The sequence below is a fragment of the Lepisosteus oculatus genome, chromosome 12 (genome assembly GCF_040954835.1).
Source record: "Lepisosteus oculatus isolate fLepOcu1 chromosome 12, fLepOcu1.hap2, whole genome shotgun sequence".
In the NCBI taxonomy this organism is placed as follows: domain Eukaryota; kingdom Metazoa; phylum Chordata; class Actinopteri; order Semionotiformes; family Lepisosteidae; genus Lepisosteus; species Lepisosteus oculatus.
Window position 1 is genome coordinate 24253762 of NC_090707.1, and position 17181 is coordinate 24270942.

General features: G+C 39.6%; 1 protein-coding gene across 1 annotated transcript; it reads left to right on the plus strand.

Annotated features, from left to right (window-relative positions):
• The first annotated feature begins 3271 nt into the window (after positions 1-3271).
• glb1l (galactosidase, beta 1-like) lies at positions 3272-16689 on the plus strand. Its single transcript, XM_006636711.3, has 16 exons — positions 3272-3509; positions 4327-4496; positions 5129-5279; positions 5890-5950; positions 6144-6238; positions 6827-7007; positions 7555-7613; positions 7830-7951; positions 9423-9463; positions 9859-9977; positions 11059-11133; positions 11265-11354; positions 11923-12036; positions 12633-12764; positions 14865-15092; positions 15561-16689. Exons 1-16 carry the CDS (start codon positions 3453-3455, stop codon positions 15762-15764), a joined length of 1899 nt encoding a protein of 632 aa, XP_006636774.2. The 5' UTR covers positions 3272-3452; the 3' UTR covers positions 15765-16689.
• The last annotated feature ends 492 nt before the right edge of the window (positions 16690-17181 follow it).

Genomic DNA, 17181 nt, shown 5'->3' on the forward strand with positions numbered 1-17181 from the left:
ACCTATGACAGAACTTGCAACCCACTGAAGCTCAGCAAGTGTGAGCCTGGTCAGTTCCTGGATGGAAGACCTCCTGGGAAAGCTAAGGTTGGTGCTGGAAAAGGTGTTAGTGGGGACAGTAGGGGGCCGTCACCCTGCAGTCTATGTGGATCCTGACAGGGACACTATACTGTAAAAAGGTACTGTCCTTCGAATGAGATGTAAAACAGAGGTCCCAGGGTGTTTCTCGAAAAAGGTAGAGGTGTTACCCTGGTGTCCTGGTCAAATTTCCCATTGGTCTTTACCAATCATGGCCTCCTAATAATCCAGATCTGTGAACTGGCTTCATCACTCTGTTCTCCTCCCCACTGATAGCTGATGTGTGGTGAGCGTTATGGCTGCTATTGCATTATCCAGGTGGATGCTGCACATTGTTGGTGGTTGAGGGGAGGGGAGTGACTGGGGTGTCCAGGAAAGTGCTGTATAAGCAAAAGGGAATTATTATTATTGATAATTAACCAACACCCCCCTACAGTGGCTGTTTGCAAACAATTTGGAGGCACTGCAGCTGTCACGGATGTCGGAAAGGACGAACCGCGGAATGACAGGAGAGCGTAAAAGACCCTATGCGTAGCGGCGAGACTTGGGTTAGCCAGGGCTCAGCTGTTCAGGAAATGCTGTATAGAAACCTATGCCCCCAGGTAGCTGACGTGGGGCAACCTGGTACTAGGTGGGTCTCAGGACATCCGAACATCAGTGCTGAGCGAGGGCAAATGAAAGACCCAGAAATATATAGCCCCAGAGAGAGAGAGACACCGGAAGGACAGCAAAGCACCGGAAAAAAGAGACAGGACAGAGAAGGAGCGCCCTCTGGCTGCAGAGGGCGTAACAGCAGCAGTCTTGGGCAACATGGTGGCACAGTAGCTAGCAATTCTGCCTCACAGAGCTGGGGTCCTGGGTTCAATTATGGACCTGGGGTGCTATATGTGTGGAGTTTGCATGGTCTCCCAGTGTTTATGTGGGTTTCCTACGGGTGCTATCGTTTCCTTCCACAGTCTAAAGACATAGTGGTAGGTTAATTGGCGTCTGAGTAAATTGAATCTGGTGTGTGAGTGTGTGCATGTCTGCACTGGCCCAATGATGAACTGGCGTCCAGTCCACGGTGCACTCTGCCTTGCACCCAATACTTGCTGAGATACTGTAGGTGCCGGCTCCCATGTGACCCTTAATTGGCCAAAAAATGGATCGCTGTAGCAGCCTCTAGTGGCAGTTCAGCTGCAATTACAACCATTTCAGCACCCGGGCTGCCACAATGCTACAGTAGATATTGTGTTGCTTACAATATCTAGCATTTACAATTTAAGTAAAGATTATTATTTAAAACCTTGCCAGTGATAATAAGAAGCCATGTTAAGAGAAATCAACATATCTGACATACAGAAATGCAAGCTGATATACTAGAAAAAACACACGCACTACTAAATTGCATGGTTATATAGTAAAATTGCCTATAAAACATGGGCATATTGGGTTCTCTTTACCCATTAACACATCTTTAGGGTACAATTAAATAGGAGATATATACTGGTTCAGCAAAGCAAAGATATTAGATTAACTAGGCAGTTAATCTACTAGCTAGTTAAGAAGAATAAATTGCATTGTTCTCTCTCTGCCTCTCTGTGTGTGGTGTTTCCAAACATTTGAACGGTTCTGTATATACAGTAAATAGCTACACTATATGAAACAATACGTAAGGCCTGTTGGGATGACTGAAAGTAAAATTCAGCATTCTTTCCCTGGTCTGTCTGCTCAATGAAGTCAAACCAATGGCCATTGTTCAACAACATGCATGTCACTGTGCTCATTTCAGTCAGCTCTCTGAAGGTTTTTTGTAGCCCATTCATTCTGAACCAGTTCATATAGTGTCACGAGAAATCTGTGTGTATTGACAAATCTGGAATTACAGAGAATGGTCTAGGTTTGTCCATTTTTTCACAAGCATGCTGAAAATAGATTACAGATATGTACAAAAACAAACTAACATTTCAAGCCAGAAGACATGTATTGAAGGGTAATAGTTATCAACAGCAATGTTATTATTCACTTGCACTTACGTGCTTTTTACTGCAGTCTAGATATGGTGATGATGAGCCAAAGAAAGGCCAATGCCTTAATTATTGTTTAAATAAAAAAGCTGTTATACATAGAGATTTTTTTTTCCTTATCTGCTACCACAGGGACAGTTCATGATCATTTGACCTACATAGGGCCCAGTTTATGTTGGAAATTTGATGTTGAGTTGTGCTTATTTTAATATTTTTTACAAATACGTGCTCATATCCAGTTGCCTTGCAAAATTTTTCACCTCTTCCAACTATGTTTAGATTGAACATTCAAATTTTCATTACATTTTTTCACTTTAAAATACAGTATGTCTACAAATTTGTAGTTCTTCCAAATGGGATGTCATTGGAAAGGAGTTAATAGATTTTGCTAGCTGTTTAATTTAGTAGTGACCAGGCAGTACCCTTAGCCAGCTATGCTATCTAGCAATTATAAGGTTCAAGGACCCCTTTCCCAACACATTGAATCCCCCAGAACCATGGGCTCACCCAGAGACCAGCCCAAGAAATTATACATACAGTAATTGTAGTTTTGTTTCCTCTAGAAATTACAACAAAGTATCACCATCTACTCAAAAAGAGAGAGTTCAAACAAGTATCCGTAAAGGATGCACACACACAAAATAAAATGAACAACATCTACTCAAAAAGAGAGTAACGAAAGAAAATGTCCCAGTGAGCACTCCTTACATGCCATAGCCACAGCCCTACACCAACTTTTAGCACCCCATGACAAAGGCGCTATATGGACTCAAATATGTACATACAGTATCGTCACTCAACAAGGGCAATATATCGCTATATTCAATATATCATGCAAAGATTACCCTGTCTTAATCAATTGTTACAAGCATTGTAGTTCAACAAAACTGTGTGCAAATATAACCTTCGTAATAGTCATAATGTATCCGTGCTTTATTTATTCTTCCATTCCTCCTATCTGCTTTTTGTTCTTGTTCTGGCTCCACGGCCGAAATGTTGTATTCTCTTTCTTCTTTTTTTCAGCATGGAATAAACCTATTACTTGTTCCTTTAAAAATATATATTCGATATGTTATGCTGCATTATCTAATCACAGTTAGAAGATGCCTGTGTCTGCCCGTAGCAGAAAGCTCTATTCTGTTTAGGACCCAGCGGAAACACCTAATTTGAATCACATGATGGTCTTCTGCAAACTGGTCTGCATGATAGCTTCTGCGAACTCCCGTTACTACAGACGAAAGAGAATGTTGTGATTGGATCGAAACAATTTTTTATTTTTATTTTCTATATTACTGAAAAAAGTTTTGTAGAAAGTAATATGCACGAAGTAAGAGATGTGTTAAATCAGTAAATCGACTATTCGAAATTATGAAATTCAGGGTTGGTTTCGTTTTCGCAATAAGCTTTCTTTTTTTAATAATAAAGGTATGTTAATTTTGTTTCATTGAAGTTCACATCTTGTGCAGGAAAGTGTAGCCCGCATTATGTCAGTTGTATGAAGCTGAGATAACATTATATGAGTGCAATATATGCTGTTACATTAAAACTATTTGAGATATACTGTACTTGGCTTGCTTTTTAAATGGAAATGATGTTACTTGTAATTTGACTGAAATGTCACGCATAAGGTGAGGGCAAGTTTGGAAAAACTGGTAAAAGAAAAGATTCAGGAAAACTACAGTCTCATCAGGCAAACTCTGGCCTGATCTGAGATCCTTTTTTTTTAATTTAAAAAGTTACTTTTCAGACCAAATTTTTAATTTTTAATTTTAAATACGACAAGGAATGTTTTAAGGTGTTCAATGTACCTGAATCAATGCCATTAGATTCCGGAAGACAAAGTAAAATAATTCTTACGAACAAAACAGGTCTCTTTTTATGCTTAGGTTTCATTCATAACAGCGCAAACCAGACTGGATTCTCTTTAAAAAGTGTTGGTTCACCTTTCGTTTTCCTTTAAACATATAAAATATGCGGTTTACATCATCGAAGGTTATAACTCTATGAAGTACCAAAAGGGTGTTATTTTAGTGCAAATGCCTATTTCTCGTAGTACATTTAGAAATTCTGATAAAGGTACACATACATATCTTTATATGACAACTTTATATGACCCCAAGAATGCTACATTAGCAAGTAACTAATCAAACTGGATGAGAGCTGGTGAAAATGGAAAATTCTGCAAACTGTTTTCTCACCTCTGCCATAGATGGGCTAAAACATGCTCCCTCTGTTTGTCCAGGCATCAGAAAGTCGCAGTTTCAGTATTGATTACAAGAACAACTGTTTCCTGAAGGATGGCGCTCCATTCCAGTACATCTCGGGAAGTATCCACTACTCTCGCATCCCGTGGTTCTACTGGAAAGACAGGCTTCTGAAAATGTACATGACTGGGCTCAATACGATTCAGACGTAAGTACAGACCGAAGCATAGTTAGAATAAAAGATAAAGGGGAAGCCTTTTACAGTTGAAATACAAACTAACAGTATGTTATTAAGTATAAAACGATAAATAACCAACAGTGAGAAATTTGCCATTATAAGAAATTTTAGGTTTTTCTGTGCCATAGAAAACTGCATTCTTGGGGGAAATATTCAGACACACTTTGCCAAAAGCAGGTTATCCCATATTATATTGCCTTCATCCTGCTGTAAGACTGTAAGAAGTTTACAATTTTATCAGTTACTATTAATAGCTCGGGTGCAATAGAAAAACTCTCGGGTACAGATGTGATTTCAAATCATAGTAAATAATCCTTATCACTAAATTAGTAGTAAATAAATAATGAGAGAGAAGAAAAAGAAAAAAAACTTGATGTCAGTTGCAAAGTTTCAGAGCTGAAAAGACATCTGTACTATGTTTCTATGGCAAGCTCTGACCTTAAACATCTTGAAATGTAGACATGCCTCAGCACCCCTATGTGGTGTGAGTACTTAGAAATGATATGATAAAATGCCTGTTATGACAAGAACACAAACAGGAGTTTGTCACCATGGTTGATTCACATGATAATCGGATGGTTTGGTCTCCTGTGACATCACAGCTATGTGCCCTGGAATTACCACGAGTCTGTGCAGGGGACCTATGACTTCAATGGTGACCGGGATTTGGAGCATTTCCTGCACCTTGCGAACCAAACAGGCCTGCTGGTGATCCTGCGGCCAGGCCCATACATCTGTGCAGAATGGGAGATGGTGAGTTTCACTGGCAGGGCCTTCTCACTGCTGTGTGATAAACCAAAAACGGTTGTGTGTTGGGGTTAGGCTGAGGGACTGTTTGAGCAATTAGTACTCATTAAAAGTAACAAGGTTAAGCACTTAGATTATACAGTAAGAAAAACAGAAAATTCTTACCTTCCATTCATTTATGAGCCTTTAAAATGCACTAATGGGCTGTTGGAGGCCTACATTCTAATCTTTCTGATATGAAAAATGTGCAACGAAACCTGCTTAAACACACTAGTTTAAAGTGCAGATCACATTTATTATAGTTCTTGGTGTGTAGTTTATAGCTAGTTTATAGAGTTACAAGGTTCTCTTTTTTTGAATAGTGTTACATTACATATTTTAGTCACTTTTTCCCCATAGTTAATCCAGTAAAAAGTCATAGTTTACTAGCAGCGTCACAGACAAACCAAGCTAGTGGAAAACTGATATACAGTATATGTAATATTTTTTTTGATGAGTCAGTTTGTAAACATTCTTATCATGGTTTAGAATTTCATTGTCAGTCCTGGTCCAGGTGTACACTATTTACAAATTGACTATTTGTTGTTCCAGTAACCAATGTGCTTACTTTTCCCAGGGTGGCCTTCCTGCCTGGCTGCTCCATAAACCCAACATTATCTTGCGCTCCGCAGACCCAGGTATGACCTTAATGTGTGCTATCAGTTTCAGGGATTTTTTTCAATACTCATTTACAGAAAAGAAAGAAAAGCATATGGACATTATCATGCTCATTTAACTTCCTTTTGAGTAAAATATCTTTTGTAATAAATTAGACTTACAGACTTTTTCCAAAAGATGAGGAGATGCAGTCTCTCTTATTTCTTGTTCTAGATTACCTGCAGGCGGTAGACAGCTGGTTAGCAGTTCTTCTGCCTAAAATAAAGCCCTGGCTTTACAGCAATGGAGGAAACATCATCAGTGTCCAGGTACTACCGTCCTACTCTGAATGCTAATTGACTGTTAGAGCTGGTGTCACTTGCACTGTGAAATGAGATTCTGGAACAAGCTGGTTTATGCCTTTCTGGGAAACTTGGAGTAATACCCTCAGTTTTGAACCTTCAAAGTGTTCTTCAAGGGTGTGATTTCCATTTTAGACAGAGCCCATGTATTTTAAATTGTCAGCACAAATAATGCAGTTGTCTACCTTTACCATAACGCTTCTCTTCTTATGGTATAAATTAAGGTTCCTAAAACAACAAAAGATCTGTGACAAAGGTGTGAAAAAGGTCAAGCTGTTATTACTAAAACAGCTATGGGTCTGACCCTGCTTCATTTCTGTCAACTATTATTTTTTATCCATATACCACAAAATATTAAAAATGATCATTTAGTCTTACGCTGCCCGTTACTAAAAGAATACAAGCTCATGTTAAAATAATTTACAGTAACATGCTTTATCTTAATGGTAGTGTTAAGACTTAACTGGTTCAGCATTGTTAAAACAGTGTTTATGCATCTTTTAAATGAATTCAACTTAGAAAGTAATAATGGTTTGTACTGTATATATGGAAAAGGTGGAGAACGAATATGGAAGCTACTTCGCCTGCGATTACAACTATCTTCGTCACCTGAAAACGATATTCCAGTTCTTTCTGGAGGAAGACACTGTCCTTTTCACCACAGATGGCAACACCAACTTGGAGCTGACTTGTGGGACCCTGGAAGGCCTTTATGCTACTATCGATTTTGGGACAGGTAATAGAGACAGTCCTACAGTGCCACAATATAGCCACTTATTGAAAAGATTCATAAAGCACCACTATGTTGAGAGAATGACCTCATTAGTGTCGTTCAGCTTGTTTCTGAATATATTAGCTTTTCCCCCCATTTAGGTATTTTAATCCGCAAAATCTTTTGAATGAGAAAAGGTTTAAAATAACTTTTCTGTTGAACTTAGTTTAAAAATCTGGAGAATTTCTCATGAATTGCTAAATATAGTACTTGGCATGGCATACAGTTGTTATAAACAAGCCTTCACACATTAGAAATCTGCATAGATCTTGATCTACTACTCCTTGTAGCATAATTTGGTAAAAAAAGCTTCCAGATTGATTCTTATTTGCCAATACTGACAAGTTGGAGAGAAGGTTTTAAGCTTTTTTCAGAATGTTCTATCTGCCATTATAAACATTTTTATGTATTGGTTTTGCAATGCAGTGTCAGTATCCTGCATGATTCCATGCAGATATAGAAAGTTCAGCATGATTTTGCATGAGCTGATTCACAATGATTTCTACCTTAGACACCAACATTACCACAGCTTTCAAAAGACAAAGAAGATTTGAACCAAAGGGTCCTCTGGTGAGTGAACTGCGATCATAATTATTGTTACAAAACATCATCTAGACTGACTTTACATTTTTAACTTGAGTAACCTACTCGGTGTTAAAAATACTCAATTTTACAATTTTATTTTGCAGTCTCTTTGTAAACTCCAGGCAATGCTACTTTTTGAAGAAACAGCTATGCACAGAGGAGTTAGAAAGCTCTCACTGACGGAGGTGTGCTGTGTTGCAGGTCAACTCGGAGTTCTATACAGGCTGGCTAGATCACTGGGGGGACAGTCACGCCCAGGTGGACACACAGAAAGTCAGCCAGATGCTGGGGGACATGCTGGCCTTGGGAGCCAGTGTTAACATGTAAGATACATCTCGCATTGTCGGGGCAATGCCCTCACCCATCCATCAGCAGTTCACATGGCGCTTTGGCTTGATTCTTAACCCAAGTCATGTAGATTCCACTTGGGTTGTGTGTTGTCCTGTTGATTGAAACCTCCATTAATCTAATTAAACGATCTTAATTGTTCTTACTGTACATAACAGAAAATTCTGTCATTTCAAATTGGCATAATTTTTTAATTTTTTCTATTGGAGACTTGATTTTACTATTCACACAAAAAATGCTGTTATTAAAATGCAAAACATCCACGCACATCCCTCCCGCCTCATCACCCCCCACACAGACTGAAAATGTAAATTTCAGACAAAACGAGCAGGCATTGTTATCCTCACATTCAGTAATTGATTACATTAACTATCAAGAGTGTGTTACTGTCAAGAAACCGATTCCATTCTCCTGCACCGGTGTAGGGGTGCCGAGTAAGATCACACCTCCCCCAAAATAGATGCTATATCTTGGGAATGAAAGCAGCTCAGAAGCTACTTTCAACAGCACAAACTAGCACTAAAAAGTGAGATCAGTTTGGTTCTCCAGCACTTCTGTAGAGGGAGGTGAGGGATGTCACATCCTGAAAAAAGCAGCTATATCTCAGGAACGAAAGCAGCTCAGACACTATTGTTAATAGCACAAATCAACGTTAAAGGAGAACTAACGAATGAGACTAGTTTGATTCTTCGGCACATTGTAGGGGGGCTGAATGATGTCACATGATGTCAGGAACAAAAGCAGTACAAGTGCTACTTTCAGTGGCACAAACCAGCACAAATGAAGCAGTAATGAATGTTGTGGGTGTCATTGTTTGTGCTGTTTGTAGGGGGGCCAACTTCACAGAGCTGCCACGGTACTGTCAGTTTTTAAACTGTTGGATGACTACTCATCCTGGTCATGAGTAATGGTCTTGGGAATGTGAGTGTAAAAACATAAACGATTATTCAGTCCGTTACTGCATCATCCTTTATTAGAAATCTTTATTCCTGAAGGGTTGCAGTAAGCTGGAGCCTAAACTGATAGACAATGGGTGCAAGGCATGGTACACCTGAACATGATGCCAGTTCAATTTAGAGACACCAGTTCACCTAGCTAGCATTCATTTGGAAGGTGAAATTAAATTGGAGCAAACCCATATGATCACAGTTTATGCTTTAGAACAGACAAACTGTATTTTACTGAAATAGGTTTATTTATTTGTGACCTGCCAAACAGGATCTTTAAGCTTGAGAATCAGCCTTGATACTCCATTGTTGAGAATTGAGTATAGAAGACTTTGTCTACACACCTAAAGATAAGACTATCGACTCCGACTCTTTTAAAAATCTTTTCTAGAGCTTGTAGACACAACATTGAGAGTTAAAACAGCATGGCTTTTCAAAGATCAGGTCCATTTCCCCTTGTAGATATAGACGCATGACTTAATACAATTTCTCTTTGCAGGTATATGTTTGAGGGAGGAACAAACTTTGGTTACTGGAATGGCAAGTTCTCTTTTTTATGACTTCTTTAAATTAGTCACACCATGACATGCCATGTTTGTTTCTGATTTTGAAGAAACATCCTGCATAGCTTCTGTATATCAGATTCCAAATTAGTGTTCGAAGCTGTCAGGGGGTTTTCTTGATTGAATTTAAGATATTGTATTAATCTTTACTGAACAGTTTATGGAGAAAAGAGGGTTGTGGGCAGTTAAAAGAATAACTCAAATTGCTTTAAGTCCCAGAAAAGAAGAAAAATATTAATGAAATCAATGGAGATAAATCTAGCAATGCCTATCTTTTTTTATTTTTTTACTGTTGAAGAGGAAAAGTTTTGTAATACAGAATAAAGCGCAGGTTTGAGGATATGCACTGATTTTAAACCAATGCTGCTCTAGGTGCTGATCATGACAGCAGATTCAAGCCCGTGGTGACCAGCTATGACTATGATGCCCCGCTCTCTGAGGCTGGAGACCCAACTGACAAACTGCTGGCTATTAGGGATGTGATCAGTAGGGTAAAACTATGTTAAACATTGATCATTTGTATTTCAATACTTGAATGACATTCTAATGATGATGAGACATGTCAAATAAAAAGGGATAGCTTACTTAATATTTTAGTGTTTGGCATTAACTCACCTGGCTGAGGAAAGGACAGTCTTTGCTGTAAGGGTAGGACTCCCTTCATCCCCGAGAAATGAACCAGGGAGTCTGCTGCAAACATGAAGATAGGCTGGAGGGAGAGGTGTTAAAAAACATGTGTGAAGTTGTACAACAGGCAGGTGTTTAACCGCAAGACAGCAGAACTGAGCAATTACACTTTGAAGTCCTACCAGACTTTTGATTAGCACCTCCTTTTCAGTAGTTTGATAAAAAAAAAACAGCAGAATAAAGGAATCCCAAAACGCTAATGCTGATTTCTTTAGTGTGTGAGCTGTGCTTGATCACGTTAACCTGGTTAGGATATGCCAGGTTGGTATGTGATGTGCACTGTAGCTTGATACAGATGATTGAACACAAGTCAATGAACAGGTGACAGTCAAGTCACTGAATCCTAGATCAGTCGGGACTGGAATTCTGTGATGACCTGGAAAGCATAACCTGAGGTCAAGTGCACTGACAGAAAAGTAGAATAAGAACTGATAGTGAGTTTCCACTTGCTGAAGTTTGCTACAACTGGAAGGATGAGGATGGATTACACTCAGAACCCCCAAAAGAAGAATAAATATTGGCTATGAAGCGGCCGCAGTGGTTCCAGAGTTCCAGGGAGGGTTGACAACATCAGGAGAACTGAAAGAAAAAGAGCAGACATCATGGCAATTTCAGGGAGCTCGTTGTTTTCTGTAGAGAGGCTGAGGGTGAAGGGCTGTGTGTTAAAAAAGAGGAAACAAAACAGCTCCTGTCCTGGATGGAGATCACTGTGCGAAAACAGATTGGCAACAACAAGTGTAGAAGACACCAGTCTCTGATGAGACAGATTTATTGTCTAACAAGAATATTTATCTGTAAAAAGTACACTTTGGAAAGGATTTGAAAAACAGGAAACTGCATATCAATAATTATATCAACTGCATAATGACTCTCTTTTTTCCCCAGTTCCGTGAGGTACCTGAGGGACCCATGCCTCCTGCCACACCAAAGTATGCCTATGGATATATAACACTGAAAAAGGTTGGCATCATTTTTCAACATTGTTTAGTTCCAACACATCATTAGAATCAGAAATACATTCATTGTTAGTACACATTTATTTTGTTTTTTGCAGTACAGATGGCCAGTACTCTTGACCTCCTTTTTTTCAGGTTGGCAACATCACAGGACTGCTGGATACGCTGTGCCCACAGGGTCCCCTCCAGTCTCTGTACCCTTTGACCTTTGAGGCAATGAAACAGGTAAGAGTTGCCATGAGAACAGGAAGCTGAATTCCATCTATCCGACGAGGTAAGAATAAACACATCTTAGACAATGCCATATAGTTTAGTCTGGTCTATGGCGCCATAGGGTCCTATACCAGCAAAGCCTCTTACCAAGGTGAAGAATAATACAAATTATAATAATAATGGCTTAATATGCATTTAAGTGCAAAACCTGCAGCCACAGTATCTGTAGACTGACCTTCAGATGAGTATTTTGGCCCTCACAACCTAAAACTGATGGGACATTCTGAAAAACATAGAATGCTGTTTTAAACATAAAGACTAACATTACTGTGGACCATTTTGTTTTTTTTTTCTTATTGTATGTTCCATTTGTTTCTTAAATCAAAATAAGCCTGATTTTTCAGAGCTCCATAAAAACATCTTCGGTCAGTTTAAACTTGAACATACAAAATTAACATCCCAAAAGTTCTTCTAGACAAAAACGTGAAGTAAAAAAGGTGCAAGAATCTGTGTAGCTGGATTAATTGAGATTTTATATGTCCCTGCAGTGCTAACCTCACTTTGCATGATTGCTTTTCAGTATTATGGCTACATGCTTTACCAGACTAAGCTGCCCAGGACACTAGAACAAGCCACGCCACTGATCTCACCTCTGAATGGTGTTCACGACCGTGGATATGTGCTGGTCAATGGGGTAAGAGATCTGAGGAAAATACCCTGGTCCGCAACACTGCCACACAATCATGTCCCCATCAATACCTGAACAGCAGCCCTTCACCAACATAGAAAAAAATGTGAAAGAATCTTACTACAGATTGCAAAACAACAACAACCAAGGAACAGACACACTACACAATTTCCTGTTTTGAAATTTACATTACAGCATTTTGTTACTTCTGTGTAAAACTACAAGTGGCTTAATTGGTTAAAGTTTAAGATATAGAATACTTTCTAAGCTGTGTACCCTGAAGACCAGTGTTAAAATTCCCTGTACCAAAATGAGAATAAATATGGACCATCTCAGGTAGAATTAGTTGAAAAATCCCATTAAACAGAACTTCATGCATATGCATGTTTCCCATTATGTTTTCCATAAGGTTGTTTCTAAGTCGGTAGAGAACATAACACAGAGAACATATTTCCCACAGAAATATGCTCTTACAGCAAGACAATCTCTTAGCCAAAATATTACTAATCACTTGCTTTCAAGTGTAAGAAAATAATCACTCTCCTGTATGCTGTCTTTCTAAAGTTTGTCTGTTTCTCTGTTTTTCCCATCATGTGTTCCAGATGTTCCAGGGTGTGCTGGAAAGAGACACCACTCTGGTGTTAAATGTGACTGGAAAAGAAGGAGATCAGTTAGACATCCTGGTTGAGAACATGGGGAGGGTTAACTTCGGGAGTCACATTAACGACTTCAAGGCAAGAACAACCTCCGAACTGATGAAAAGAACTCAAGTTAAATAAATAAGTGTCATTGCTGGTTTGTTCTAGCTGTTGTTTATGGACAGAAGTACTTCTTAACTGAAGTCATATAGTAGTTTGTTTTATTTATTTATAATTCAGCTTTGGATCAGTCCTTTCTTTTCTTGAGAGCTGATCCATGGTTGTGAAGGGGTTTGCAGTTATTTACTAGTATTGCTCTGAATAAGCATAAAATGCAAGTTTTCATTGAATAATATTGAGACTGTGGGCAACTGAGTAGTTAGCGCTGCTGTTTCAGGGCTCCGTGGACCTGAATTTGATTCTAGCCTTTGGTATTTATATATCTAAAGTTTATCTGGGTTTTTGCTCCAGCTTCTTCCCATCTCCCAAAGACATCCTGGTCCAGAGTGACATAGAGGAGGTTTGTGGACATAACATTGGTGTGTTGCTCTTGTACAAAAGCAGACTTTCTTGAGAACCTCCTCAGTTGAGGAATCCTATATATGTATATATACTGATGGAAAAAGAAATACAACATTTTCTGGAATGAGAATACTGTATTTAAGGCTTATGTACTTTCACAAAAAGTTGTCAAATTGTTTTAAGCCCTCTGCTCCAATACAGCTTGTGCAGTGAGGCATTGCAACATGCCAATCACACGAAAGCTCGTTGGGTGCACTTTTACCCAACAAAGTCTGGGTGGAACAATGCCTGATCAGGTCACCTTTAAAAAGGCCTTAAGTCAAAGCTTAGGTCACTGCAAGAAAAAGGCCACACTCAAATGTCACCAGAAGCAAGGGAGAGGGCTATTGGCATGCTGCAGGCAGGCATGTCATGTGCCAGCGTTGCCAGACACTATGGAGTAAGTTGCTCCACTGTGTCCCGACTGCAGAGGTTTCAGTAGACCAGCAGGACAGATGACCATCCAAGATCTGGTCGCCCTTGAGTGACCACACTAGAGCAGGAGTGACACATCAGACTGGTCCATCTGAGAGATCATTTCAGATCTGCCTCCCGTACTGCTGCTGAAACTGCCAGCAGACACAATGCCCACATTAGTGACAGGACAGTGAGGCTCCATGCTGCTGGCCATAGAGTAAGGCGACCTCTCAGGGGCTCTCTGCTCACACCTCCTAGATGTCACACCCGACTAGCTTGGGCCAGACAGAAGCTGTGATGGACTCGTCAGCAGTGGCATCAGATCCTCTTCACGGATGAGTCACTCTTCAGCTGCAGACGGGAGGGCCAGAGTGTGGAGGAGGAGGTGTTGCGTTTCTTTTTTCCATCAGAGGTCCAAAGAAACTAAACCAATTACTTTTTTTAATAATAATAATTGCTTACACTTATATACAGTAGCGCTTTTCTGGACACTCCTCTCAAAGCGCTTTCACAGGTAATGGGAACTCCCCTCCACCACCACCAATGTGCAGCATCCACCTGGATGATGCAACGGCAGCCATAGTGTGCCAGAACACTCACCACACATCAGCTATCAGTGGGGAGGAGAGCAGAGTGATGAAGCCAATTCATAGATGGGGATTATTAGAAGGCCGTGATTGGTAAGGGCCAATGGGAAATTTGGCCAGGATGCCGGGGTTACACCCCTACTCTTTTAGAGAAACGCTCTGGGATTTTTAATGACCAACGAGAGTCCGGACCTCGGTTTTACATCTCATCCAAAGGACGGCGCCTGTTTACAGTATAGTGTCCCCGTCACTATACTGGGGCATTAGGACCCACATGGACCACGGGGTGAGCGCCCTCTGCTGGCCCCACTAACACCTCTTCCAGCAGCAACCTTAGTTTTTCCCAGGAGGTTTCCCATCCAGGTACTGACCAGGCTCAAACCTGCTTAGCTTCAGTGGGTTGCAACTTGTGAGTTGCAGGGTGATATGACTACTGGCCAATTATTTTTTTTAATTAACTATAATTAAATATTTTTTAAGTTAATTTTGCACTTAAAAATACTTCCTGCTGAGTTATGGGAGTCATAGGCATGGCTATGTATAAAGTTTTAGTGGTCACATCTTACAACTCACATCTTGCAAGAAATTTTATTTCTCAGTGACTGTTTTTTTTCTGCACTGTTCATATTAGGGCCTTGTGAGCAACCTCTATCTGGGAAGAGACGTTCTGTCTAACTGGTTGATCTACTCTCTTGACATTGACGGGGCTATAGCCTATGGTTGGCCACACTCCAAGCTGAAACACTCCAGGCACAAAGGCAGCAGGGAAGATTCCAAAGGACCCACCTTTTACATGGGCATCCTGGAGCCAACAGGCTTGGCCTGGGACACCTTTCTGAGGCTCAGAGGGTGGACTAAGGTAAGTGTCATGAAAGTCATGAAAAGTAAGCACTTAAGGTTTTCCTTCCTGTGATCTATTGCCAGCATGCCAATAAATCTCAGATTAATATTTAAAATCTAAACCAGTCTGTCATATGTGGGTCTGCCACAAATTAAAACTTTATTGCAAATACCTGTATGTGAGTAAGGTTTGAATGATGATGGGATTCATATTCACTTTGTACTCTTAGTTGTTTGTGCTAGAAATGGGTCACTTAAAATTTATTTTAATAGTTACTATTAAATATATTGTTTTAAGTAGTTGCAATGTAAGTAATACCATTCTAAAAATGATTTTTGTACCTTAAGTGAAATGTCATAAAAAGTCCATCTTTTACAAACTGAAGGTGAAAGTGTATTTTAAATACTTTATTTTAAAATGTCTCTCAATACAGCAGGTTTTCTAAAGACCCTGTCCACTAAACATTGTTTGGTTTGACTTTCTCAGGGACAGGTGTGGATTAATGGAGTAAACCTGGGTCGATATTGGCCCCAGAGAGGCCCTCAGCAAACTTTGTATGTTCCTGGACCACTTCTCAGTACCTCCCAGCCCAATAACATTACCATTCTGGAGCTGGAGCAGGCTCCTTCAGACACTCGAGTGCTTTTCATGGACAGGGCTCAGCTCAACAGAACTGTGGGGAGATTGTGACACTGTTGCCATGCAAATCAGACCAAGGAAAGCAAGATCACCACACAAGGTCCGTCTATCAGTGCCCTCAGGTTTCATTCCATACTACTGTCCGATGATGTCCACAGTTCTCTGTCTGTCTCAGTGTCCAGGAAAAGCCACTTTTGTTTACATATCAGGTGTACACACTTCTTATCTAAAGCTATGCAGTTCAATCATGGTGTAGTATGCTTTGGCAATCTGTTTCTGGTTTCTTTCACAGTCTAAAATATCACAGCTTAGTCTTCATATTCACAGTTAGAGTGTTGAGCTGCACCTCAACAGGCCACCTTAGACACTTAAAAAATTACTATCTGTCTTGACTCCGGTTTTTGTGGAATGCTTTTCGAGAATGTTGTTGCTTATATAGACTGACTTCAGACATACACATACATCAGCTCATTAGCGTGCATTTTCAGAGTTGCATTTCAACAGATATGTTCCAAGCATTATAGCCATTTAAAAATTGAATTTTTGTTGGAATTATTTGTAGAAAAATGTGCCTTTAAACCTTGCCTGCCTCAACTGCTAATTCACATCTTGTATGTTTTGAGAGTATTATTTCGTGCTGCGTGATTATTTGCATTAAAATGCTAGGTTTATTTTAACAATCTGGTAGCATTTAAAAGAATGCTGTAAATCATGTTAATTTTTTTATTGGCTTATAAAACAAATCTGTAGTTAGTGTAACAGAGGTCAATCAGACTTTCTCTGTACACCTAAAGCATAAAGTACTGTATATGAACCCTAAAAAAATTCTATATGACTTTGAAATGTGCGATCACTAAAATGAATCATGAATTGCCTAGTGTTACCATAATACTTTACAAGGAGGAAGTTGTTATTGTGGACAATATGTGAGGAAGGTAACTGATAAATAAAATAGTTGCAATTTAATGCTGTACAATTTTGTCTCACTCCATGATTCTGTAACATGTTGCAACAGAAAAAAATATATTCAGGGTAGGTTGGATGAAAAACAGGTGAAACTACATGAACAAAAAAAATAATGAAACTCATAATAGACCCACAAACATCACTCAAAGATTTACTAAGTCTTTCAGTCAGTACCTACAGCGGGAGTAAAGAAAACCACTTAGGATTGCTACCTTTGACTGCCTCTGAAAGTGAGGAAGAACTTAAGTCTAAATGGTAGGTGTAACCTACCAAAGGTTGGTGCAGATCAAGGAAAAGGACTAGTGTCACAAAAATATGTTCTGCCATAACAATTCTTTACTTGACATGCTGAATGTAAATTCAAACTTAATTCTTACAAGTAACAGCCCCCCCATAGACTTAAGCCAAGTGTTCATGGGCAAGTATCAACAGGGCTACAAGGTGGGTTACCTCATTTTTACAATTATTACTTGGCATTTGGCTCAGTCCAAGCAAAGGTTTA

Bases quoted from the DNA above. Each gene is read 5' to 3' on its own strand.
- glb1l (XM_006636711.3), top strand. From the start codon at position 3,453: ATGAAATTCAGGGTTGGTTTCGTTTTCGCAATAAGCTTTCTTTTTTTA. The intron at 5,280-5,889 runs GTGAGTTTCACT...TACTTTTCCCAG, and splicing joins TCTGTGCAGAATGGGAGATG to GGTGGCCTTCCTGCCTGGCT. The intron at 12,037-12,632 runs GTAAGAGATCTG...CATGTGTTCCAG, and splicing joins GATATGTGCTGGTCAATGGG to ATGTTCCAGGGTGTGCTGGA.